This window comes from Drosophila suzukii, chromosome 2L (assembly GCF_043229965.1).
Source record: "Drosophila suzukii chromosome 2L, CBGP_Dsuzu_IsoJpt1.0, whole genome shotgun sequence".
In the NCBI taxonomy this organism is placed as follows: Eukaryota; Metazoa; Arthropoda; class Insecta; order Diptera; family Drosophilidae; genus Drosophila; species Drosophila suzukii.
Genome location: NC_092080.1, coordinates 3,768,793 through 3,796,715, shown reverse-complemented (window position 1 = coordinate 3,796,715; position 27,923 = coordinate 3,768,793). Strand labels below are relative to the sequence as shown.

At 38.3% G+C, this 27,923-nt stretch overlaps 3 protein-coding genes across 3 annotated transcripts; 1 reads left to right on the top strand and 2 right to left on the bottom strand.

Annotated features, from left to right (window-relative positions):
- Nucleotides 1-625: 625 nt before the first annotated feature.
- Nucleotides 626-1,678, bottom strand: LOC108005409 (uncharacterized). Its single transcript, XM_017068714.4, has 2 exons — nt 1,611-1,678; nt 626-1,474 (listed from the first exon to the last, which is right to left on the bottom strand). Exons 1-2 carry the CDS (start codon nt 1,671-1,673, stop codon nt 764-766), a joined length of 774 nt encoding a protein of 257 aa, XP_016924203.3. The 5' UTR covers nt 1,674-1,678; the 3' UTR covers nt 626-763.
- Nucleotides 1,679-7,940: 6,262 nt separating this feature from the next.
- Nucleotides 7,941-9,341, bottom strand: LOC108011764 (cilia- and flagella-associated protein 299). Its single transcript, XM_017076999.4, has 2 exons — nt 8,817-9,341; nt 7,941-8,425 (listed from the first exon to the last, which is right to left on the bottom strand). Exons 1-2 carry the CDS (start codon nt 9,120-9,122, stop codon nt 8,024-8,026), a joined length of 708 nt encoding a protein of 235 aa, XP_016932488.3. The 5' UTR covers nt 9,123-9,341; the 3' UTR covers nt 7,941-8,023.
- A 13,392-nt stretch (nt 9,342-22,733) lies between these two features.
- LOC108009067 (uncharacterized) lies at nt 22,734-24,545 on the top strand. The gene has a single exon (XM_017073082.4). It carries the CDS (start codon nt 22,797-22,799, stop codon nt 23,910-23,912), a length of 1,116 nt encoding a protein of 371 aa, XP_016928571.4. The 5' UTR covers nt 22,734-22,796; the 3' UTR covers nt 23,913-24,545.
- Nucleotides 24,546-27,923: the final 3,378 nt, after the last annotated feature.

The following is a 27,923-nucleotide window of genomic DNA, read 5'->3' as shown; positions in this document are numbered from 1 at the left end:
CGATGAGTAAGATCGTTGTTTGGTTTCCATATCAATTAGTGGTCTCCTGCTATGCAAGTAATTTTACAATTTTTTTCTTCCAAATACATGAGTATTGACTAACATTGAACGACAGATAGGATCCTGAAAACAGCACGATAATCGATTATTTTGTAGACTGGTGGTAATGTTTCTGTCCGTCTCGTATAAATTATTTTTATTTCATTGCCAAAATGGTGAATTTCATATTCTGGATGTCACCAAAGACCGTCAACTCTGTGCAGCATATCGATTATCAAATTTTTTCTGAATTACGGAAAACTATATATAAACTGCTCAAAACTTGATGAAACTTGATTATATTGCAGTTAGAATGAAATAATTTTCTACTTATTGCACAGAGATAAGCTTTCTTAAAAACAAAACAAAAACGTTGTCGATTATATTAAAATGTTCTGCAGATGATAATGGAGGTGATCAATAAAAACATGCAGATATTGTGGGGATCGGGTCGACAAAGCAGAAATGTCTCAACGTCTTAAAAAATGTCAAATAAGCAAGAATAGAAAAGAAAAGAGAGATTTATGATTGTTAAACATTTATTGATATATAAAGCAAAAAATTGTATTACTTGTCAAGCTAAAAATTGTTATTTTCTTTGTATACATGTTATATTGAATTGTGAGTATGTTATTATTATAAAATTTTCTCGAAACTGCAGTACACTGTGTTGTTTTGGGAGGAAATTCGGTTATGGTTACGGTTTTGGATCGAGCCTTGCTTCCTAGCCTAAATGGCTATTATTTTTGTCATGTTTAGCCACGTCAGTTCTCCTGCTACTCATATTACATGTCCATTTATTGGTTCCTCTCCGACATTCATATTTAAATGAACGGGCCAGAGCCTCGTTCGTAAGTTGACATTTTGTGTTTTCACGTGGACTCGTCTCGAAATCTCTGTTACGTGCCTGTTTTTCATGTATTAAAAACACTGTGTTAAGATATGGATCCATTGGCGGTCTTGGATTGCGGTCCCTAAAACGTTTGACTTGAGCACAGACGCTCATGGCAATCACTTCCCTTTCCATGTTTGCCGCTTGCGAATCAATGGCGATTCTATCATCGTTAAAATAAGCAACGTGTTTCTGAAGAAAAGAGTCATTGGGACAGTCTTGGTTTTTTTCATAGTCTCTTATCCTTCTTGGAATTCCTTGAAAGTCATCTTGCTTACAATCGTAATTAATAGTAAGTTCAAAGGCTCCTGTCGGGGCTGGATTCAGATAATTATATTGTTCTCGTACAAGTTCAAAGTCGCATGTTTGTTCCAAATCACACGCCATCTTTGGCCGATACCATGCTTTTTCGTTCCTGTTACCATTATGAAATAAAGTAGCCTTTCTAACCACGATGTGATACCCTTCCCTACACTCTAGTTTACCATTTGATGGGTATTTAGGCATTGCCGGAAAGTTGAGATTGAGGTCTATTGCGTAGGCCTATACGAAAAAAAGAATGAAACTTTTGTAAAATAAAATATAAAAAATATGAAAGCTAGAGAGCTTCGCACTTGAACAGCTTATAAACTCGACATCAAAAAATACGTGAAAAAAAATAGACGTAATTTTAACTGACTACATTTTTTAATAATGACAACACAAGGATTGATCCCAAAACTATTGAAGTAACTGCTTTCATCTTAGCTGTAGCGACGAAGAATAAAAACTGATTTGTGACTGCTCATAACAAGGCTTTTTATATGAAATTCATCGTCAAAATATATGATCTCATTGGTTGGAATCTCATTATGATAATTTCTAAGAGTCTACTACATCTGTTTTTGAAGCTTAGTTGTTGGCCGGATATGGATTATGGACCTTTTGAGATGGAATTTGACTTTGATGATCTTAGAAGTCAATACGAGTGATTCTGTGAATGTACATTTCCGCGAATTCCATTTTGAAAGTTCGGGTTATCATTCGAACAGTACTTGGAATTTTTATTATTGCAAGTATTTTTTGCTCATCTTTATTTTTACTTTTTTGTTTATTGCTCGAAAGCATCCGCTAAATTTGGGTTTTTTGTTAATCGCTGATTATAAACATGCGCTGAAATCAATTTTTTGTTGTTAATTACTAAAAAACAATATGCACTGAAATCAGTTTTGTGCTTATCACTAAATGCTTAATCACCTAGTCGAAAGCAACATCTGTTAAATTCAGTAAACATTTAAATCAATTCAATATATACTAAATTTGTTAGTCAAAATAAAAATAAAATGTACTTGTCAGGGTATTTAAATACAAAGACAACTGATTACCCCTTATCAAGATGCCTGCTATACAACTAATAGAACAATGTTTAATTAATTATATTTTTTTAATACTATTAAAGTGCGGATATACCTAAGAAAAACTTGTTTACATTGAAAATGAGAGCTTATGTTTTTATGAGTTTTTTTGCAGAGTCTTTACATGCCAATTTTAAATCATTTGAGACAATAACATAGTCAAACTCTATTTCTAAGCCAACTTTAATCAATGTATCAATTTACCAAGGTAAATAAAAATTTTAATAAAAGCTTCTAAACTAAAAGCTTCCGAAATTGGAAAACAAATTATTGAGCACTATGTTCTAGACAAAAAATTATCTGCTGCGAATATGTGAAAAATCTTATATATAGTTTCAGAAAGTTTTTATGATCCCGGTACGGATAAGTACGACAACGTCAAGTTGGCTGGAATAAAACGAATCGCCGAAAGAATAATAAGCATTTCTCCATCAGAAAAAATTTGTATATATTGGGGCGAAAAGAAGGAAGGAGAAGCAACCCGGGAGGTATACTTTATAATAGGTATACTTTATAACCACCATAGGAAAAATAAATAAATTGGCGTCGGAGAATTGACCGTGAATAAGATATCCAATATTTAAGAAATAAGCTCTCTCATAAACCAATTTCTGTGAAAAGAGGTTTCTACCTCTTTAAATATGTTACCCATGAATGAATATATTACCTATGGACTTCCATTTTTATTCCTGGGTATTTTACCGACAGTTTTATTCGCTGTCCGAGGTGTGATGGACTTAATTGTTCCGCAAAGTGAGTTATTTCTGAAAACCGTGGAAAATTTACTGCCATTGGTTCGGTTTTTTTTACTTTTGTTACTGCAGTAACTCCACTATGGTTGCTGCCACTGCGGTCTGTTTGGCAGTTGGTAAGTTGGCTTTAATTTGATTGTCTGCGATAGAAATGTACAAATGAAAAAATTAATTAACACCCAGGGGAGGGTATTCAAACGGAAAATGCACAGAATCAACAATAAAGTTGATACATTCCACTGGGAGTTGTGCGAAAATGACAGTAAGTGTGGTTTCAAAAATGGCTTCAACTTTCGGTACAAAATGCAAGGCAATATTTTGTTGGTTCTGCGGCTCTTTCAGGCTTTTCATGGCTTTTGCCGGCTTCATTAGCTATTCCAAAGTTGGCTGTATATCAGGCGGAAGATTCATCTTAATATCCGCCGTCTTTTCGGGACTCAAGGATGCACTCTTCGGCGTGGCCATAATGTTTGCTGTGCAACCAGCACCAGCCCCCTGAAAAACCTCTTCATCTTCCTTCTTTTTTTTTTTGGGGCACAAACTTATGCCGCACATTATGAGAATGCCGTTGAGCGTCCTCGCCGGCACATAAATTAATGAAAATTTATTTATGCCCCGAAAAGTATAGAGCAAACAATGCTTCGAGGACCCAGAGGAGGTTGCGAGGGTTTTAAGTTTCCAGTGCATTAAGCAATGAAGACTATGCCACCAAAGGTTGCATACACATATATCACTCGGGGAAAATGTATTCAGCACTGCTATGAGCAACTGTCATGCAACGTGGCAACAACGGGGCAGGAATTCCAACTAAAAAATCAATTTGTTAAGCTTCAAATGGGAATTTTTCGTCCACTTCGCAACCCCCCACCCTCCCCCAAAGATAATATGCTTTTGTGTCGGGTGAAAAATATTTGCCAGGATAACAAGCAAGGTGTTCCGTGTCGTATCCTTACTTATTTTTCGTTGAACAAAATGACTTTTCGTGCTGCTTGCCAAATGGTCAACATTACATTTCCTATCTCTCCCGCTCTTCTTCATTCTTTTGCATGCAGTTTCCGTTTCCGTTTGGCTTAGTTGCCTGTCCTGTCCTGTCGCCTTCGCCTTCTCTCCAACCCCTAACTCCATTTTGCATGTTGTCACGCTCTTCGTGTCCTGCACTCCAAAATGCACTTATCATGCTGGGGGTTCTGGCTCGGGAGTTTGTTCACTTTACTGCCGCAGTTTGTAGATGTTTTGTCGAAAATGTCAACAAAATCCAGGCATTAATACCATATTTAGAAGGAAGCCTGTAAGCCCTGACGTATTCTGTTTTCCTTTTTATGTCCTTTCTGCCACATCATCAATTACACATTTTACAACTGCTCTGTGTGTTTTTCCAACTCCTAAGGGATATCATAGTACACACAGAAAAAACTTTTATTAAAATATTTACCAGTACAATTAATAAATGGTATCCAACCATCGAATTGTCCATTTTACCAATGAAAAAGGTACTTTCCCAATAAGAAAATACACACAACTTATCATTTTATGGTAGTTAACATTTCATTACAGTTATGTTACTATCCTTTTTGGTCAATTTCAACCATGGATTTTCTTTGTGTGTAGCATCGCATAGGATCCCACAGGAGGTCACTGGCAAAACAGACATAAATCAAACATTTCCCACGTTGCGAAACAATTTCCGACTCAAGACTCTTCCTCTTTTCATGTCTATCTTTTGGCTGAGTTTTATTTATGGCATCCGCCAAAACACAAACTGAAACACAGACGTACAGACAGACAGACATTTGATAAATGTATAGACAATATGACTTCAGTTAGAAAATTCACAATTGCTTTTAACTTGATACGTGCTGGTAATTGTTGTTGCTGCTTTGGTGCATTGTATTGCATTTTGATTTGTGGTTTATAAGCTTTTGTTTGGCCCATAAATTTGCCTTGTTTGGCATGCCATTCTAGTTGCTGGCAACTTTTGCCAATTGAATCAGAACTTTAAAGCGAAGTTGCATAGTTGCTGGCGAATGCTTACATGTCGAATGGGTAATATTTTCCAAAAGCATTTCTTACAACTCTTATTGATTGTTTATTTTATATTATGATTTTTAAAAAGAATTTTGTATTCTTTTATAAGCCCAATTATGTAATTTTTTTGGAAGTGTTTGGAGCTATAATTCTTTTTACTTTAGTATCAATAATATGGACTTGGTTCTCTTATTATTTTTTTTCAGTTTTAGGAATTCGCCTTTTTTATGAAGTTTAACAATGGTTTGTTAATGCTTACATGTAGTTTGGATAATATTTTTAAAAAACATTCTTAAGAAATCTTTTTTAATGTAACTTTATTTTATTTTATGATTTTTATAGAAGAATTGTATATTATAACGAGTTCAACGGTGTATGTCATTCCTTATACTAATATTACTACGCGGTGGTTAAAGCTCCTAATTTCGTTATTATGTGTGTTATGTGTTTATTTTATTATTGCTTAAAAGTTTATCTGAATTTATCTGTTTACTTCACCTTTTCCATAAACTTTATCTGCTTTAATTTAGCAAAAGTTTGTGCCACGTTTTTCACAAACTTTTTGCTTTCTCTATTATGACAGAAAAATACCGCGGAAAGCAACTGGCAGACAGAAAGAAGAGCAAAAATTTCATTTGCTGCGCAACATTTCATTTAATTAATTTAATTTATTCCTTCATTATTTTCATTATTGGTCACATTTTATGACTGTTGTCTTGGCTAGGACTGCGGGACCTTTTCAAAGGGCCTTTTGGCATTTGCGGCATGCAGCTTAATTTAATATGCCTTTCACTCAGCCCCCAGTTTATTTTCGCAACTTCCGCCCGATGATGTTTTCTTTATGGCGGCATTTTATGTATTTATTTTGGGGGACTGAAAGGGTTTTGCTCACGTAACTCCGCCAGATGTCCAATCTTGAGTGCCTAAATTATTTATTAGGCATCTTTTGCGACAGCTTACGACCTTATGAAATACTATATTCTTTGTGTCGAGGCAGCAATAACAAATGAAACATATGGCACGGCAGGCGTCCTTTTGGGTGGGTCAGCTCATAAATTATTTGCGGGCTTGTGTGACCCACAGGTCAGGCATAAATCCAATCAAATTGACAGCAAGTCAACACAAGCAGGATCTACATATTCATTAGGCAGTCTGAAATAAGTATCAAATATTTATTTTCGCCAGATAATGAGTGTTTTTAAATCATGTACAAAAATAACCTAGTTGGGAAAATCACGTCTACTAAATAATATATACTTTTCATTTCCAAATATAAGTGACATGGAAGATATCCTTCTTTCCTTGAAACTCTCTTGGCTATTTGGCACTGCACACTTTCATTTAAATAACCATGAGCTCTCTGACATCAATTCCACAGGCACTTAAATTATTCATTTGCATTATTGTTTGCCATTTGGCCAATTAAATTGGCCACAAGCAGACTTCATATTTATTCATAATTTATACATTGGATTTCGCAACGTCAAATGAAAACCACTTGACTATTTTGGTCGATAGGCCAAATTATTTACGACTGATTGGCTGGCTCAGAGCTCAATGTTCGTCAATAAAATTTGTCAAAACACACCGAAAAACAGGGTGAAGAAAATGTAATACATTTTCCATGCTTTTCATCTGTAAATTTGTCGTTTTCCTCTTTTCGTTAATCAAAATGTATGGGCCAGAGGAGAAAAGCGTCGGCATTTTGTCTTGAAAATGCAGCCGGGCAGTAAATTGCTAGTTTATATCGTATGAAATTTATTTAGCCCGTAAAATGCAATCTCAATTCCAGCCGAAGGGAATTTCTATCCTTCTGTTTGTGAATGTTTTTGGGGGCAACAAATTTGCCATATCTTAATGGAGAACAAGACACATAGACCCAAGTTACTTGGGCACTTGGTTACTGAACAGAATGGAATGGAACCGAACCGAAAGAGTGGCTCTGTTCTGTGGACTTGACTACAGCAAAGCCGAGCAAATATTTATTTGGACTCTCGGGCCAGTGGGCGGAATATTAGTTATCCTGGGTTACGAGCCCAGGACACTCCATTTTCACCTGCGAACTCAACTGCAAAGACAAATGCAGCTGAGGCTGCAGCTCTTGATGTTTATTTTAATTGAATTGTTTCTGGGCGTATTTAAGCCAAGGCTCAGTGGAGAGTGCAGGTTATAAATTAACAGCTAATTGTATATGCAAATTAAATTGCAGTGCCATTGCAGTTGGCATTTAAATCATAATTTAACACACATTCATTATTTATTTAGTTTTGCTTTTGCAAATGTACAGGTAACTTGGCAACAACAGACATTAAATGTGAAAAGTCCACAGAGGTTATTAAAGTATATACAATGTATACAAGCCTACTCTTAATTAACTGACAATACCCATTTGACTTAATAAAAACAACTTTAATTTGTTATTTACCCTGGCAAAAGCAAACTATCCGAGAGCCTTCTTGCACTCTTAAGTAAATCTTGGCCAAGTTAATTTGCATGAATGGCAGGGCCAATTAAATATACACACAGTTAGCTAAATTAACAAAGCGTCATAAGCTGACCGACACAAAGCATTTGGCAAACACTGGCAAATGGGCAAACAAAGCAACATATTGGCCAAGTGGGGGGCTTCAGTTAATAGATTTATGCAATTGAAGTCCTGTGACTGCGATAAACTCAACAAAATGGCATAAAGCTCGGGTAATTTCCGGCTCCCTGATGGATGGAGGACTTGCCGGGCGGAAGGACCTCGAAACGTCCATCAAGAACTGCGGCCATGTCAGACCAGAATTGATAAGATATGAAAAGCAATTTACGTAAACTGTCAACAACAAATGCGCCCTCGAGGACAATAATCTCATTTTATTTTATATTTATTTCCCTTATATACCCGATTACGTATTATTGACGTTTTAAAGCCCTCGCTAATTAATGCGCCTGATTATGTGGTCAAAGAATATGACATATCCATAAGTGGGGGAGAAATACGTTTCGCGGCTGACATTTTTCGTGTATTCGCAATCGCAGGTGGCATTTACGCAGCACATTTTGTGATCCCCCACATGGATTATCAGCAGGCTGTGGGCCCTTTTGTTTCCCACCCTGAAGTTATCACTGTTTTTGTAGGACACTCGGTTCTGGTACCAATCGAAGTAGCTCAGGTGGTTCCGCGATGGCATTAATTTCTTCCTGCCCTCAAAAATGCCACGCCAGTCCACGTAGTCCAGTGAGCTTTGGCATCGCGACTCCCGAAGACTCTGTTCCAGGTCGAGGAAGCTGGAGATCTCCAGACCCTTCTTCGAGCGCATCACCAGGTAGACAATGGTCTAAATAGTTAAATATTAAAGAAAAATTAAAAAAAAAATTAAAAAATTAAATTAAATAAATCCTATAGATCGAATTAGCAGTTTGGCCATAGACAGCATATGCAGGTGCATAGACAAGAAAGATATTTTAATGCCTAGGGCCCGCGTTTCACTACTACCTTGCTTTGGACTGCCAATTAAGGCCTTATGACACTTTCCTGACTTGTGACTAACTGACTAGATTTATTTTCAAAAGTTATGACAACTTACGAATTATTAAATGTATAACGTTTTAAAATGTTATGTTGTAGCCCCTTATTTTCTCCAGATTGTCAAGTCAAAATTAAAATGTCATAAGGCCTTTACTTTAAAGTTTTACCCATTTATTGATGACACTTTACTTGTGCCTTACCGACATTTGTTTCTCAACCAGCTTCTTCTCCCGAATGGCAAACTGCTTGAGGACTTCGTCGTTGTTGTTCAAATAGTCGCCGAAAAGTTGGGATCCACATATTCCCCGTGGCCTCAGTAGGATTAACTCCTTGTCCTTTCGCTGGTGGAATTGCTCGCGAGTAAGCAGGCTGCCCAGGCAGCTCTTTCCGCAGGCATTCTGGATCAACTTCCTCTGGACCTTTATGTTGCCCAAGTAGCGAATGTCCTTGATGGTTATAAAGCTATCCACATAATCCTCATACTTGTTAAAGTTTATCAGACTCATTAGGGAAAACGCAGAGAACGAATTATCTTAAAGATTGTTGCTAATTGAATTACTTTTTAACTCGAACAACAAGTAATTCAAACCAAAAAGGGCTGAAAAGGCAGCCAAATTGTGATTTTGTGTCGATGGCCTCAGTGTAAATCAAAATGTATAATATTTTGAACAAGTTCGAGGAAAATACATTTCTGACAACTGACAACAAACTGGCAACTTTGGCTCAAAAGGGAAAACTTTTGCTTGGCTTTTATAAGGCAGAGTGTTCCCGTTTTAAATTTTGAGAGGAAATCCCAAAGTATACTAAAATTAAAATGAAAACGAAAAAAATTATTGCAATATTAAGAACTAAGGGCAAAAGTACTCCAAAGGTCACAATCTTAATTGAAAAACTTGTGGGTAGCTGATAACCGGAATGGGCTTGAACAATTTGTAGCCGCTTTAATTTCATGTGCTACACAAATAATTAAACATTGCCCACATAGAGTTCCCTTGCTAGAACTCGCAGCTCTGTTCGTGTGGCAAATTTAATAAATGGAAAAAGTTTCACAATGCCCAAGCCCCGACTTTGCCCTTGTCCCTTTTCGTTCAGAACTGGGAGTATTTTCAATTACACTTTCCTATGTGCCACGCCTCCTTAAAGCCCCCACGCCCTCCCACACACACACACACACACACACACACCGCACCGTCAGGGGCATTTCGCATATTAAACTAATTACTTCATCAACATTTTAAACTGCCAGCCAAAAGGGAAATTTGCATTTTCAGCCTGTGCGTATGCAACGCTCTTTGTCCTTTTCCGCTTGATATCCTGTTGAGCGCAGACTGTCGTGGATTAGCAGGCTAACAAGTGACACCTAGTGTCGGGTAATACGCTCTATAAGTCCCGAGGTGGTGCACGCTATGCGACTATAGATCAGCTTAGCACATAAACTGGAAACCGTTTATGAACTTTCAAAAGGTACATGTGTCAGGTCAACAAACGATTATAAAAGGTTATTTACTTATAGTTGTGGAGGTAACAAAGGAATGGGGAATGCCACAGAAGTAACTAATGATTTGAAATAATTTAAATGGGCGCCTAAAAGCATGCAGTGAAATAGAGAATTTCGTCTTTCGGCTATCGAATTTATTGTTGCATACTTTTAGACACCTTTATAAGTGTTTTTAAAAGAGAAATGCAATCAAAAGGAATGGTGTAAATATGTAATATTCAAATATTTAACGTGTTCTTAAATAATATATGTTTTTTATTTATTGCATTATATATTAATAAATCTGTTAAGTATAACCCCAACTTCAAACAATTACTCAAATCTTAAGAGTCGCTAATCAGCCAGTTATATAGCAAATAGGGTGCGGAAAATGTCCTGCATATCCTGGCAGTTTTCCAACTTGCTTTTCAATTTCCACACACAATACGCAGCTAGATTTTCCGTTTTCCCTGGGTGTGGAGGTGTGTGTCTGTGTGAATTTACGCTATTTAGACACGCTTTCCCACTGTTTGCAGTTGTTGCTGCCGTCGCAGCAGCAATTAACATGCAGCCGCTGCCGACACTTGGAGCTTGGAGCCCACTTGCCCTCCCAGAATTTTCCTGTGGATTTTCCCAAGCCTTCTGACAATTTTCCAACCCCCTGATCCACTTCTCCCCCTATCCCAAGATGGAATTGCTGTTCCGTTTTGCGTGCTTTGTCACCATCTTGCCGCTTGCCGCCGTCTTGAGCGCGTAAATTGCTACTTCGCGGGGCAATCCTCCTGCTGCCTCGGCCCGCTGAAGTCAGTCCCAGTTTACTTCTTGGAGGACTACCAGGAGTACCAGGACTGCCAGGACTGCCAGGACTCCCCTCTGCATCTTGGCCGTGGCCATTGTTTGACTTGGTCATTAGTAAATGTACTTTGTCGCAGCATAAAAAGGAGTTAAGTGCGCACTCTAAGGATTTATGTGCATTACCCAAGAATGGGGCAGCAATGCTCAATGCAGCCTCTGCCATGTGTTAAGTGCACATTTTTGATGAATGAGGAGGTTCCACCAACTGCTTTTCAATTGCAGAGAGTGCAGATAGGGTTGAGCAGCAGGAATTTATAGTTGCATCACACAGGGCATGCCAATCATTCACTCGAGAGGTTGCTTACACAGATACAAAAAGGGGATAGGATTTAATGATCTTTTTGATGAAATTCAGCATTCGCCATCTTGTTTTTTGCTTTCTTTTTATTTGGGAGAGATTCGAATATTGTTAACTTGATCTCATCTAGAGTAATTTAAAGCGCTTACACAGATACAAACAGATGATAAGATATGATGATCATTTTGATACAATTCAGTAGACGCCATCTTGATTTTTGATCCCTTTTTCTATTTCAGAGAGTTTTGAATATTGCTCTCACTAAGAGTAATTTTTGGCGTGTACCCCGCCCCAAATCCAAATTCCCATCTCCTTTTCATAGGAAAAAAGATCTATAATTCATATCCCAGGGGGTATAGCAACCCTTTGTTTTTCTGTGTGGCCAGAAAAGTAATTGAAGAGCATATTGCATGCATGAGCAAATAATCCCCGGATGGATTCTCTGTATGTTCCTAATTTGAATTCCATTTTTGGCCCCTCCCGAACCATAGCACTCGATTGCAATTTCCTTATTCTAATGTCATTTGCCAGTAGTGCCACATGTCCGGCAAATAAATTGCATCCAGTCCCAGAATCCGATTCCTTTGAACTGTTGGCAAATGCTAACACAAATTATCAAGTTACCATAAATTGCTCTCGCCCGGACCGTACATCTTGCCAATGAAATCAAAGCCACATAAATTGCGCAAATAATTCTGCTTTCGCTCGACTTTCTCTGCCTTTCTGCTCGACTTTCACCCTGCAGCAAAAACGGCGCCCAACGAAATGCAGCCAAGACAAAAAGGGACGCAAGGGGCCAAAAGAATCATCACTTACAACTGACCACAAAAGCTCCACATCCCCATCCGCATCCAGAGTCCTTGGAAGCGAGGGTCCCACAATCGATCAAAAGGAATTATGTCTCAACACAATTGTAAATAAATCTTTGCGGCCATGTGGACATCATGTGCATGCCGAGGTCCTGCGAAAAGGACTTAGCTGGCCAAAGGGAGATTGGGTATGGGCCTTAAATCCTGCATATCACAGACACTGGGTATATGAAGATTGAGTGGTAATGTGTGCAAATCTAAAGCTTTCTTCCAGAGCAGAGCATTTCCCCACAATCCCCAACTGCGGTTACTTCGATTCCCGTCCGTCCACGTTGACATGTTGGTAAATTGGTCCTTAGCTGATTGCATCGATAGTCGAGGCCGGTCTTAGCCAGAAACTGGGGGGAATTAAGTGTAAATGCCGGAAATTAATCTGCTCAAAGAGAGGACAAACTCGAAGGCAACCAGAAATAGGCCCCAACCCAAATGCAATATTATTCAAAGTGATTTTACAAGTGCCACTGGCATTAGGAAATCGCCAATGTGGTTCCTTTTCTGAGCTGGCCAAATTTATAATGCCCATCGATAATGATTTGTAATTTAAAGCTCAAACAAATTTCCGGCAATTTTGGCGCCAGACACGCGCCAAACATTTTCCTTCGCCTGTTTACTTTTCATCTGCCAGGAAAAACAACTTGGAGGCCGTGTAAAAAAAGAAACGAACTTATCGCCGTAATCATTGGGCCACGGAAAAAAACATTAATTTGTTTCTTGTAAACTGCCTTTGCCGAGGGCTTTGTGCAATCAACATGAACGTGAGCATCTTCAATGGCTGGGATTGTTTCGGTTTGGTGTGGTTTGGTTTCGGGAAACTCCCCGACCGGAAATTCGATAGCAGGAAATGTGAAAGGGCCGTTAATGGCGTACACAGTGCGTATGCGTAATGTGCGGGGGACCAGACTTAAATAGCCAGACTTTTTTACTTAAATCTTCATAACCAGGGGAACTAATACATTTTTTTAATTTAAAATTAAATTGTAATAATCTTAGTACATTTTTAATTATTAACTAACTAGAAATATTTAAAAACCATTCATTTTTCTACCCATTAAAACGATAAAAAAATCATAATACATAAGAAGAATAGTTTAAATTTATTGTTATATTATAATATCCTCAATTTATTTTTATTTCACGAGATATTTAAAGAAAAACATTAATTTGTAAAGCCATAAAAACGATCGAAAACCCATAATATTTAATAGCAATAATTTTAATCAGTTGTCGTATATATTTGTCAATGACTGTTTTATTGCTTCCTTTGGGTTGATTTATGTACTTAAAAAAACGTTTATAAAGATAAGAAAAATAAAATACATTTTAAATGTAGCAAAAATTTAAAGATTGATTTATATTAAAAGGGTTATTTTATTATACCTTAACTTTCAAAAGCATTTGAAATTTTTCTCCATTTCTTTAAGGTAGAATATAATGATGCTGCAGCCATTACCCAACATTCTGGTAAATATAAACCGGCCTGTAGGCGATTACCGGTAATAAGAGCACATGTTGATGGAACATTAGGACATTATTGGGGGGCGGTTGGGGAAGTGGGCGTGGCACTTCATCCGACATCTGCTGCTGCTCCTCCGGTCGCCTGTCATGTCTATTGTTAGTCGCCCGATGTTGCCTGTTCCTCGTCATGTCGACCATTAAAATCGTGTACACCATATGCCAGCCATATTAATTTTTTGCCACCCGGATGTCTGGAGTGTAGATGCCACGCCCACCGCCCCCCGCCCCGATTGATAGGCAGTTGTTCGGAGCGATTACGTGGCTCCGTTGACGGCGACACGTGAGATGTGGATGCGCTTACGTGGTTATGGTTATCGTCCTTGCGTAATTTTCCCTGCTCATAATGGGTATTGTCGTACAGCCAATTAAATCCAAATGCCTGCTGCCCAAAAAGGATTAAGGGCAATTGAGTCGTCTGTAATCTGCTTAAAATGCATTTACTTTGTATTGGTTGCAAGACATTAAAAGGTATTGGTAGAGAGGATTAAGTGGAAAGTGCTTCGGAAGGGAAGATTAAAGGTCAAGCTACCTACTATATAAATCGTCTCAAAAAATTCTACGGTGTCTGAACATTTATAAAAAAAAAGCCGAATGAAAAAATAATTCTGGCATGCTTTATGTATGTTTTACTTTATAAAATGATGGTGTCTAAAAGTATGCAATGGCAAAAATATAATTTATTGTTGCATACTTTTCGCCACTTTTGTTAATGATTTCAAGATCGTAGTAATTTCTATGTTACACCCGATGGTAAGTTTCCTTATAATTAAAACTAGCATAGGCTAACATTTTTCGGGGAAGATTAATTTGCAAAGTTTTGGAAAAACACATACCAGCCACATCATTAAAATCAGCTCTTGTATCTGGCCAAGTTCTGGGCCCACAACTTTGCTGCTTCCTAACGCTTTAGTAATGACCGACCAACTGGGAAAGCCTGGAAAATCCTTGAAGTTGACCGCACACAATTTTGTTATTTTTGCGGCGGACGAGCAATGTTTCCAACTTGACGGGAAAATCCACAGGCAGTGAGGGAAATTTTTCCGTTTGCTGTCAGTGGCTCATTTGGCTGCTGAAAAGGCCAAAAGTCTGGACGAACTTGGCCACACGGACACGGACAGACAGGAAAAACAGGCAAGGACGAGGGGATCGGGATCATCCGTATCCCTTGGCCGCAGTTTACTTTCGGGGGAAAAACAAGAAGTAAATAAGTTGCTGGCAGTGTTTACTCGAGACTGCAAAATGGCCTGCAACTATCCCCCGGAGAAGTGTTGTTATCAAAGCAATATGAAATGGACGTAGGGTTGTTTCTAATCCCAGTTTACAAGCTTATATGTATATAGAGTTCTCTGAGGCATAACTCAATTTGAGTTTGCTTGAAGCAAGGATAATCATGTGAGTCACGATCTCTGGAGAATTTCCCCCCTTTCGCAGGGCTCCAAAATAGGATTTTAATCATGTTTCCCGAAAAGAAAAGATTGCCTTGGCCTGCCTGCTCCACTCTTTCTCTGCACTGAGCCTTAATAATGCCCCAAAGCATTTTACCAAAATTGAAAACTCGTGCAAATAATTTGCATAATGTACGAGATATACACCCCTCATAAGGATAAAAAGGAAAAATGTCGCCTTGTTCTTTTTGGATGTCAACACACTCGCAGCTTGTGTCATATTTTTATTTTGTATTATTTATGCATACGAATGGGTATATAAAACACGGTTTAAGAACAGTGGGGAAGTGAAGGAACTTAATTGTAAGTAAGTAAACTTAATCATATTAAGATAAAGTAGCAGTTATGTAAATAAAATAATTTTTAAATGATTTAAAGAGGAGTTATTATGTATTTGCCACAAACCAAAGAGAAACTTTTATATTACAACTTTAATAAATTCTATAAATTATTTATACTCATTTACATGGCAAGAAATATTTGTTAGGCTTAAATTTAATCTTATAATTTTTTTATAATGTTTTGTTCCATTAAATCCACTGTGCCTTCTTATTTAATATGCGAGACGCAGGAGTATATTTCACTTGGAAAACAAAATTAGCCCTAAATGGCTGGTCGCCCGAGGGGGTTTTAATATTAAGTACTTGACCCACTTTGGCCCCCCTCCCCCCTTGAATGACATAGTAATACATGTATAATTATGGAAAATACTGTGGCAAAAAGGGGCCATGCATATCTAACTGGCTTTTATGCCATTCTCAAGTGCAAATTTTCCCATGTCCCCGCTGGATTCGGCTGCAATTTATTTATATTGTAGACAAAGCTGTCCAGCTATCCCCCGCCCCCTGCCGATGACCCTTTGACCTGACTCCTGCCATTGGCAAAGCTTCAATAATTGCTGCCAAATTGCAGGCGAAGAAGTCAGCTCTGCGGCAAATGGCCGTCCAAGGGAAAACTTAATTGAAGTGTAAGCTGTTGAAGATGGAAGCTGCCTTCGGTCAGGTTTTTCCATTTTCCCACAGCGAAGCCAGGTCACGTCAAGCTGCAAAAAGAAAAATAAGAATTAAAAAGTTCAACACAAAAAAAAAAGAAAGAAAAATGCAGGAGAAAACCGAAGCCAGCGCTCTAATGGATTAATTTACTTTGTCGCAGTGCCAAAGCACTTGAAATTGGAAGGCATCGGGGCGTGTAAAAGGTTTTTGTGGGCGAAAATTCCCGCTTAAATGGCGCCTGTCGGCTTTGAACCTAATTGAAATGCTGATGAAAAGAAAATTGTTGTTTAAAAACAATAATCAAAAGTGGAAAACACTAAAACGTTTTGCACACTTCCAAACATACATACCTTTGTTTTGACAAAAGGAAGCGAAACGCCAGCTAAACAAAGCTGAAAAATAAAAAAAACAACAGAAGGGCTGTTACAATGTTGCTGGCCGTGTTTTCCCCCAATTCCCGAACTAACTAGTTGGCTAAAATGGACGGGGACGACCAGGTTTCCCTTTTAACTCGTTTCGCTATTTATAGAAATAACAAAGCACCACTTGTTGTCGAAGAAAAGTCGACTATGTTTTACCCTGGATTAAAAATTGAGCATGTGAAACATTGCATTATTTATTATATTTTATTTTATTTACATAAAGTAAAGAAATATTTGATATCTTAATTTTTGTTTAGAAGATATATTAAGCAAATCAATATTTGACCTTCGATTAAAGGTAAAACCATTATAAAAACCACAGTTTGCGATTTTGGATTAAGGTTTTACTTAATTATGATTATATAAAAAATTTGTAACCAATTTTGTATATCTGGAAGTCGGATGTTAAGAAGTTCCACAAATAATCCGATGTTTAGTTAATGATATTTCCTATACAATCATTTAGATCTTTACCTACCTATCAACCTATCTATCTACCTATCTATCAATGTATCTATCTATTCATCTACCCATCTATCTATCTATCTATCTATTATCTATCTATCTATATATCTATCTATCTATTAATGTATCTATTTATCTATCCATCTACCCATCTATCTATCTATCTTTCTGTCTATCTATCTATCTATCTATCTATCTTTCCATCTACCTTTCTATCTTAAAAGCCACATGTTGCTAGCAATTACAAGATCAATGTTATAAATGAGTACTTTTGGTTTATAATAACTTGTAATTAAATTATTTATCCTATTAGGGATTTTATAATGCCACAGGCAAACCATAAAGCAGATCAAAAATGTAAATGTATCTAAAAACACCTTCAATGTCGTATATGCACCCTGTAAACATCCCATGGCATCCTCAGTTTTCCGGCTGCCATATGTTGGTCAAAAATAAATTGAAGTGGTTTCCCTACGCCCCTGAATTTCAGCCAGGATACCCAGTTCCTGGTCTGCATGTGTGCGAGGGTGGAGCGAGGCATCCTGGCTCTTTTGTGTCTGGTGTGGAAGCCACAAGCATTTAGCAAGCGGCGCCTTAACGCCGGCAACACTATTTCACAGACCGAGATAAAAAGTCCTGCAAAAAGGTGGAAGGGTGGAAGGGTGTTGGCAATTTTAGCATTAAATTAGGTGAAGCCCCCCTCCCTGAAAAGGGGGTTTTGGCCAGGTGGGACAGCTTAGCCTTTGCGACATCGTGTACCCGCATGTAAAGTAGTTTTTATGTGGCCTTGCCCGCTGTTGTGCTGTGCCGTTGCGAGTGCATCATTAATTTTAATTTGTATTGCCCAAGCCGGCGACAACATGGCCAACTGGCAGCCATGGCAAGGACACAAGGACATCCCGGCCAGGAGACTCGGCCATCCAACATTTAGAAGCTTTTCCCCACCGGCAACCGCAATCCGACAACGTCACTTGCATGGCTGTTTAGTTTCACTTAAAGTGCCTCTTTGTTGTCTCCCTCTTGATGTCCTTTTCGTCCTTTCTCGCCCATTTCATTCCGCCCCCATCCCAGTGGGGAAATGGCTAGGATGTGGGGCGCAAAAACCTGTATTATGAAATGTGATGAGAAAATATTGTACACCTTGGGTTATCCGTAGAATATTTATGCCTCCTAGTTGCCATCCGAAAAATACCACAAAGTATCTTGTCGGTTTAGTTTGATTTTTACCTCAGCACACAGCACTCAATGGCTATCCAAAAATATATATCTTGACTTTTATTGCAATAATGAATTGCATGAAAAGTTCTGGCCAAATGAATTTTTGTGGTAAATCGGAAAATAAAATATGTGTGTGAGTGTTGAGAGAAAAATCAAATATGCTGCTTCAATTAAATTGCATTTCAAACCAGTTGTAAAAACCAAAAAATAATTAAATAAATACAGAGCACATGATATGTTGATATTGGATTCAAGTTTTTCATATAACTTTGTTTTATTTTATTGACTTAAGTCTGGGAACAATGTCAAGTATATGTAGTAATTAGAAATTGGAAGTCATACCAATGAAGTACAAATGAATGAAATCTTGGTATACTGTGCAGAACATGTAGTAATTAGAAGTTTTATGTCTGGTCATATCAATGAAATACAAATGACTCTATTTTAGCCAGGCAAATGAGCACCTTTGGGATGAAATTACCGATTTTACCATATGGCACCCCATAATTAGCCAAAGCTTTTCCGACCCCAACTAATTTTCATTAGGCCTGAGTTTGGTGAGTGTTTTAGGGTGAGAGTTTCAGCAGCTAATTGCTGGGAAAACTTTTATATGAAACAAAAAGTTGGTTAGCTTTTATATACAAAAATATACCTACATAAAAAATATTTAATTTATTTTTAAAGAGCAGGGAGACTAGAGAGTACTTACTTTTGGTACAAAACATTTTTAGGGATCTGAGCAAAAAATAAGTTAAAACTGATGCGGTAATGATAATATTTTTTTTAAAGGCTGGGGTAACTCATGTTTTCTCCTTGATATGTGGGGCTTTTAGAGACCCCCCTTCATATAAACTAGCAATCAGCGGTTTTGTAGAAACCGGGAGACCCGCCCAGTGCAGCTACAACATAATTACACTTGTCAGTTCATTGTACCGCAAATCTCTACGCACATATATAACACACATGGCTATATGCCACCTCCAACAGGATTTTCCCGGGTAACTGGCAACTGGTAACTGGACCAAACATGGGTGGCATGGGGGTCACTGGACGGACATTCCGTGTAACCAAAGTCGCATGTTTCACGTGCCAGCAGCCAGGACTCGCCTTCATGATGATGCTCTCTGGGTTTGGGTTCGGGATTGCGATTGGGATGACGGCGATGATGATGATGATGATGATGGTAATTTGTTGTGGCTAATTGCGTTAAAACCGCATGGGCAGGCATTGAAACGTGACACATTTTTGCGCCATTTTCGGGTCACACCAAGCGCCAACTGTCAACTGCCAAATGGCAAGCGTAGTTTGCGAGAAATATAAAATATGCGCAAATCAGCAAGCGCAAAAAGGTCTCGCCTGCCACAACATTATGACTAGAACATCCACATTTTTAGCCCGGCTCATGGAATCCGTTGGCAGACAGGTCGACAGGCATTGAAACAAAGTCATTCCGGGGCCAGGAAAATGTTTTCAGCCCCTGGCAGGCAAAGTGTCAGCTTCAATCAGCCATTCACTCAGACAGACTCGACTCGACTCATCCGCCCCGTTGTCCCTGTTTCCCCCACACATTCCGTGTCTGGGCAATAAATTTGTCAATTCTTATTTATTGTCCATCTTATTTGTTGTCCCCTGTGCAGCGATGTGCCCATTTTATGAGTTGCCAGCCTTTGTGGTGCCCAAAACTAGCAGTTATGTGGATACATTTAAGCAAACTGATGCCAGGGCTGTTTCAAAACTTAAGTAAATGAATACATTTTAAAAATTCTTGGTTCAACATATTTTAAACCTTTAAAAGTAAATAGTGAAAAGACTTTACTCTCGTTTCAACTTAATTTAAAATTTGAAATTATTCATAAAGTTTCTAAAAGTATGCAACATTATATTTTAAAGCTGATAATGCAAAGAATTTCATTCCATTTTTTGGAACACATTTATTAGAAAATAAATAAATTTAATTTAAAATTCTTATTTTGAAGTTAATCATATACAAAGATATATTTTAAAGCTGATAATGCAAAAAATTTCACTGCCTACTTTTTGACACTTTTATTAAAAAGTACATTTTGCTGTCTTTTATAATTTATATCATATAATATTATAATCATCCATTTACTAAACCCTAAGATTCAATTGATTTTATAAGCTTTAAGTTTAGACTTTGAACCAAGCCAAAATTAGATCAATGAACTCTGGTTTTAAAGAGCCTGGGGCAGAACAAAGGCCTGAAAAACCGAACCCAATGATTTGGATTCTGCGTTGATAGACACGAAACTTTATAAACTTGCCATGTTGGGGTGTGTATGTGTTTCTGCTTTTGAGGTATGCTAGTATTTTTTTCCTTATTTATGTTCAGGCTTCGCATTTTTTTGGTGTGTTAGTTGCCACACACAAATACAAACATATATCGAACGGTGCCAGCCATAAATAAAATTTAAGCTACACCAGAACGACGACAGCTTGGGCATGTGTGTGTGTGTGGTGTGTCAGTGTGTGAGTTAGAGTGTTTGTGTGTGTTTGTGTACGCTGTATGTGTGAGTGTGGGCACTCAAGCAACAAAAGGTAGCACGGCGCAGTGGCATTTGATTTATGATTGCTCACCCAGTGAGGTTAAGACTTTGAAAATATTTTCACAGACATACAAAACATAAGGGACCAAAAGGACATTCCTCGGACTAGGAAATCGCTGGAAGTAATGGGGGGGGGGGGGCGGAAGTACGCCATAGGCCCAATGGTTCAATGCCTCAGGTTTCACATCCCTCCTGTTGCCCCCAAGTATCTCCTGCTGTTCCGTGAGACCTTGTCATAAAGCTTTTATTAGTTGCTGCTGCTGTTGCACCTCTCTTAGGCCGTAGTGCTACGAACACACATACTCAGCATACATATGCAGAGAACCCCTCGCAGGATACTTCCTCACACATCCCGACTGCTGATCCTGCCGTTCAATCTAATGGGCGCACATGTCTAAAACTGTGAACCATTTGCCTAAGAATCTCGCACGTTTCCTGCTCTGCAGGAAGGGCACTGAGAGAAATAGCTGATAAATAAGCAAGAGTTTTAAATGATTGATTGATTGCTTATTAGGTACCTAATTTGCAAGAAGATAGAAAAATCTAAACAAATAATGGGTTGTGCCAGATGGTTTATCGAAAGGGTTATGAAATCACTTCTCTAGGTGTCCAAAAGTATGCAGTAAAAATTTGTCGTAATATATCCATCAGAATATTCCAAACTTATTTAAGCATACTTCTAGACCCTTTTATGATGTTTGAGGTCCTATTGAAACTTTGATATCTTGTGTTTTAAAAAGAAAATGTTTGTTTTACATATCAATCAAACAAAAATACTTAAGTTTTTAATCGATTATAAGAATATATATACATGTATGTATAAAAAATATATGGTAACTTACTTTTAGACACCTCTTTTAAATTTATGAAACACTCGACAGTTGTTTAGGAACCATATATATTTATGAACTTTAACAAACAAGAATTTGTTTAAAAAATTAAAAAAAAATGTACTTTAATCGTTAAAAAAATAAAAGGAGTTGCTTAACGTTCGGTTTTTTATGAGCTGATGGCCGAATTCTAAATCAAACAACTTCAAAAAGCGTTTTAGGCGAACTTGCACTTCTGATTAATTTAGGTTAAATGATTTTTCTCAGTGCACATATTTAAGGAAGGAAGACTGACGAGCTGCCTTCTGCCGCACGTGCCTGTTCGCTTTATCAGGCCAATAACGTGTGTGCGAGAACAAGTTTTAGCATAAGTCTGGCCAAGTTGCATTCAACATTCATTGTTGTTGCTGCCATTCTCGTTGTTGGTACCTCTGCATTATGGAAAATAAACTTGCATATCTTATGGGCGACCAAGTGCCAGAATTTGCCCAACTTTTCGTTGCGTTTTAAACGACTCTGCTGGTTCGAGAGTTCCCCAGACCTGAATCATTTGCAAAACAATTAAAGTTCTATTAGGCGGCAAATGCAAATTCAGCTCGTTTCGGGTGCTTTCACTTCCCACACCCACCCAAAATATAGAGATACCACCCAGCACTTCCCAGGGATTTTTCGGCTCTGTCGTATAAATGTGTTTGCCAGTTTAGTGCATAAGCCGTTTTAATTGTTTCGTTAAATGAGCCAACAGCAAAAGCAGCAGAGAGCTTAACCATAAAAAGTTTTTGGGGGCCGAAAAAAAGGAGAGCGGGAAGAGTGTTTTGCATGTTCTTTTATGATATGCAGATTGCTGAAATTTTTCAAAATTAAATAAGCGGTTAAAAGAGTACTTTAGGCGGCAGAAGAGATTATCATTTAATGTTATTCCACCCGTTTGGGCTTAGTATTTTGCTCTCCAGGGATGAAACTAATGTGATAACTAGTCTAAAATATACAAATATATATTTTTTATTCGGGGAGAAGTATGTCGAACTAGCCATGTCCGTCAATCTGTCTGTCCGTATGAACGCTGAGATCTCGGAGACAAACTCAATAGTTTTAAAATATGTGACCACAGTAGGCAAACTACGAAACTTCAAGGCCTTGTTCGTTCAACCATAAGGTTTAACATTCAGTTCAACTTCACACTTCGTCCGGTACACAACTTCCTATTTTTGTAAAATTTTTGCCAACATGTTTTTGCAGTTATTTTTTAATGATCTAAACAAGTTTAGGCATATAGTTATAATAAATGTAAATCAAAATTTTACTGTGTCAAAACTAAAATCTGAGTTATTTAAAAGTGTCAAAATTCCTGTTCAACGACAAGTAATCGTGTTCCTCGGTCAGATCCTTACAGACGACTTCCCTGTAGCCAAAGCCTTCAACCGGAATAGAGCCGATTTACAGGCCTTCGACGGCAAAGAACTGGTTTGTCTTTTGCGTTTTCGCGACAAAATGGAGTTTAAGGAGATTCTGTCGACCTCATCTTCAAAGATGTATCAGAAAAACGAAAAGCCTCAGGACGCTCAGTCCGAGTTCGTCGGTTTGGAAGACGGCTGCTCCTCAGCCTCAAGTTCTGCTTCAAGTATCAGTGGCTCCGAAATGTCAACCCCGACCCCGAGTTCGACCTGCGTTCGTTCCACCGTGAATGAGCAAGGCTGCGGAGATCCCTGCCAAATCAATTGCTGTGACCAGGGCGGAGAGGGTCGTCCTCCCTACGCCAGGGTCATGCCAGAGGATCGGCGTTACGGGGTCGTGATCACCAACCAGTGCGACCCGTGCGACTGCAACGTTGTCTGCGTCCTGCAGCACCTTATGGAATCATTCCACTCGGCGGTTGATGTGGCCACTTTGAGCTTTAGCGAATGTACTCCTGCCGTGTCCTTCGAATGCTTCCTGCTGATGGTGTCCAGGGACAGCGACACCAGCGACTGGCTCCTGCGTGCCATGCGACCTATGAACCCACCCTACCTGTGCACCACCTTTATCAAGCATTTTGAGCTGGTCAGGTGTTCCTTCGTCATCCCCATGGTCGTCGAGCGAGAGCTGTGCCGCATCTTCAACATCATGGAGAAGCAGAACTGCGGTCTGGATCTGAGTAAGTGGTGCGTGGTTCGAAAGACTGTTCTTGACCCCTGCTCCGAGGACTATGCACGGAAGGTACTCTTCGACGGGCACATCAACTACGAGCTGGTAGTTTACATGGACAACTGCTCGAAGGATTACATAGAGAACCATTGTGGCAAAATTTTGTACATGTTTTGGCACCTACCCGTCGACTTTTCCACCGACCTGCCATGCCAATAGAGACGATTGGATTCAAAGGACACTATGTAGTCGTAATCAGAATGTGCTGGTAGCTGAAATCACTGGGGTTCCTCGCTTCTTCCCTAAGTCCATTAAAGAGGACCCTTTGCCCTTGGCAAACTGGAGATTTTGGCCAAAATGAATTCGATCAATTAAGTCGATAACCATAAGCAACCGTTTTCAGAGCTTTTTCGAAATGGAGGAGGTGAAAGTAATTCGGATAAACAATAGGACTGGCTCGATCGTACGATTGCATTCGACAAATGCTATCTACTATATACAGTATGTTTTCGATTGCTGCGCGTCGCGTATTATATAAATTTCAATCCGTATATCTGGGTCCAACAATCTGGATTCTGGTGCTGCAAACGAGAGTTTCTCGCCTTTGCCCTTGGCAAACTGGAGACCCTAGCTATACCATCAGAGTCTTGATCAAATGAAATCGACTAACCAGATCAATAAGTATAAGCAACCGCTGTCGGAGCTTTTTCGAAATGGTGGAGGTGAAAGTAGTTAAAATATATGAAGGCGATTGGGATAAAGAGGCACGCTTGTCAATGAATGTTTAAATAAATTAAAAGTAAATTGGTTTTTGCGCTTAGAACGCAGAACCTTTAATAATAAATGAATAAAGTCGCTTCTATAAAATTCGAATAAGTTTTAAGTTTAGTTCATTATTACTATACAAGCTTCGCCACCATTCCTAGCAACCCAACTTAATAAATTATTGCGTACACAGAGATACGTTTGAGTAATTTGCACTCGTATTATGAGAGCCATATACTTTCAGTAAAAAGTTTTAAAGAAAAATATATGGTATTACGTAGAAGATAATTTGTTTATCATTCTGATGTTTAATCTGAAAGCCTTTAAAGAGCTCCTAAAAAATATGCATTGTGTCTGATATAATATATAGTTTTGATATTCACCAATCAATTCAATATGAAACTCAAAAAATCAATTTATTTATCCGGCTGCTGCGGATAAATTTCCGCTTTCCCCAAAACCACCCAAGTGTCATATTATTTCCCTCGCAATTTGTCCTGCAATATTTTGGCAACAATGTCTGGACCACTGTCAACACACTTTTTACCTCTTTCGCATTGTGCCTCGCTGGCTCAGTGGTGAGAAATGCATTTTATTTCTGCAATTTTTTGCCGAGACAGTTACACAATTTGTTTAGAGGTTCGATTCGGCAAATGTTTGTCAATATGTTTTTATCAAATAGCAACAATATTTACACATGCATAAATTTGTCTGTTCGTGTGAGGCAACCCATACGACACGTGGTGCTATATAGTGTATATAGAGATATATATATTTCTACACACAGAGAGAATTGTGACTTTTTCACCTAATTTAAAAATGTTTTCTAATATATAAGGACATTTTTTAAGTTGAAAAAGTTCTCAAAGTGCTTGAATTAAGTTGAATTGAATGTACCTACATTGTTTATCCCAAGAACTAAACAATAAGTCCAGTCAATACTAGAAAAAACGCAATTTAACTTTTTTCTTCACCTTTTTTTTCTGATATTGAGAACATTGAACTCAAAATGTGTTTTCAAGAACGAATGTTCTCAATTCAAGAACAGTGTTCTTGAATATTTCTCTGTGTGTATGTATATAGATGGTGTGTGGGTGAAACACGTCCATTGGGGGAGCTCTGTGTTTGTGTCAATAAAGTTTTATTTTATTATTTCGATGTGGTATGTGTGAGTCTGTTGCCGGTGGCATTCGCATGTTTGCTCTATTGAATTTATATGCATCCTTTTCACTTTGTACAGCATGTTATATACGCACGTGGCTGGACCAAAATAAAACATGTTGCTGCCCCGCTCTCAAACTTATCGAATTTATGTTCGTCTGTGTATTGAATTTTAATGGTCTTTGAGGCGAACGCAGCAAATGCTTCAGGGAATTTGCAGGAAAAACTACTTAAAATAAACTCATCGCACTCGCTTCTCGTGCTCTTAAATTGGATTTCGAGTTGGGGAAAAGAAAGGCAAAGGAGCAGACCGAAATGGAAATCGGTATGTGCGTTTGGGGAGTAAATAAATTGTGTAAAAAATATGTTTACCGAATAAAAATAAATATCTGGCAATGCAACCGCAATCAGGGAAATTCGCAATGGGGGCTCTTGCCTTTCGCTTGACATTTACATGAAAGGGGAAGCATCAAAGGCAGCTGGAATGGAGCACGACGAAGATATAGTCCGCCCCTCGTGCCATTAATATTAGAATTTATGGATGCCAACTAACAGGAGCAGCATCAGCAGCAGCAACAATGGCAACAACTTTGACAACTAGCAACTACAGCGACAACGACAACGACAACGACAACAACAATGTTAACGCCATCGTGCATTGTTAGCAAATTCAAGTGTCTGCCGTTGCAGCAGCAACAACACGAGACAGCAGCAACAGCAGCAGCAGCAGCAACACCAGCAACATGCAACATGCAGCAGCAACTGCAATGCCAGGCGGAAGCAGCAACAACAGTTGCTGATAACCATAACATTGAGTGATATACGAGAGCGGAGAGGGTTGATTGCCACAGTGTGTGGCTGTGTGGGTGTGTATCTGTGTGCATCTGTGTGTGCAAGGACCTCCTTTTGTGTCGCTGTGTGTATCTGTGTGCGTGCTGCTTCATTGCTTAACGCAGCATAAGCAGCAACGCAGAGGCAGTCAGCCAGACAGCCAGCAAGCAGCGATGTGGAGGGGTTGTCGATGGCCCCACTAATTTCTGCTGCACATGCAATTTTTTTAAACACCTCCCACACACCCACTTTATCGCACCCAAAGACCCCCCTCTTGTGACAGTTTTTAATACGCTTTCCTTGCGAGGGAGTGGCGAATGCAAATCATTGGAGAAGAGCTGAGAGTGACAAGTGGTCCTCCTTAAAATACAGGATATGCTTTAAGTATGGTAAGTGGTTCCAGTCTATTGGTTTCTCAATATGAATCTTTTTTAAGGAATTTAGTTACACTTAAAGTTCGCTTTTGCTTAAAATATTATTTGCTTGGGGTATTCTAGATTCATGAATTCCTCCAAATCTATAAAATTGAATAATTACATAGGAATTTTATAGGAATCTTAGTTTTTTCTATAGTTATAGATACTTTAGAGAAACATGGCATTTTAATCAAGAATTGTTATAAGCATAGAATATATATGCCTGCATGCCAATTGTATATTGTAAAAAAAACAGGAACAAGAGCTTAATTGTTAATAAAATACGTTAATGTGTAGTTCCTTTCAATCAATGATCATGTTAAAGAAATTTAAAAACTAACAAGGAAGAACGCTATAGTCGAGTACCTCGACTATCAGATACCCGTTACTCAAAGGGAAATGGAGATATGCAAGCAGCAAAGCGAAATTAAAATGCGCCACCTACCGGCGGTAGACAGTCTACTGAAGCAAACTTGCGCTGCGTAAGAAGCTCAGGAATCTGTACGCCAAATCTCAATAGCCTAGCTCTCATAGTTTCCGAGATCTCAGCGTTCATCCGGACGGACAGACAGACGGACAGACGGTCAGACGGACATGGCTAGATCGACTCGGCTAGTGATCCTGATCAAGAATATATATACTTTATGGGGTCGGAAACGCTTCCTTCTGCCTGTTACATACTTTCCGACGAATCTAGTATACCCTTTTACTCTACGAGTAACGGGTATAAAAATGGTATTTTTTCAAGTCAAGTCAAGTATCTAGCCATTACTCTTTATAAAAAAATTTAGAAAGTCTTAAAGTTTGATTTCTATATTATTATAAACGACTTTGTTATTGGTTTCATTATGCAAATAATAAAAAATAAAATAATTCCTTGGTAATTTTAGTTTGTTTATTTATTAAGAATATTTAAATAAATGATAATGTTTATAAGTAATAAGAAAATGATTGCCAAAATAAACAGAAATATTTTAATAAGAAAGCGGGAACACTGTGAAGTTATAAAAGAATTTTAATTAAAAAATTCCCATGACTTTATTTTCCTGTAGAAAGA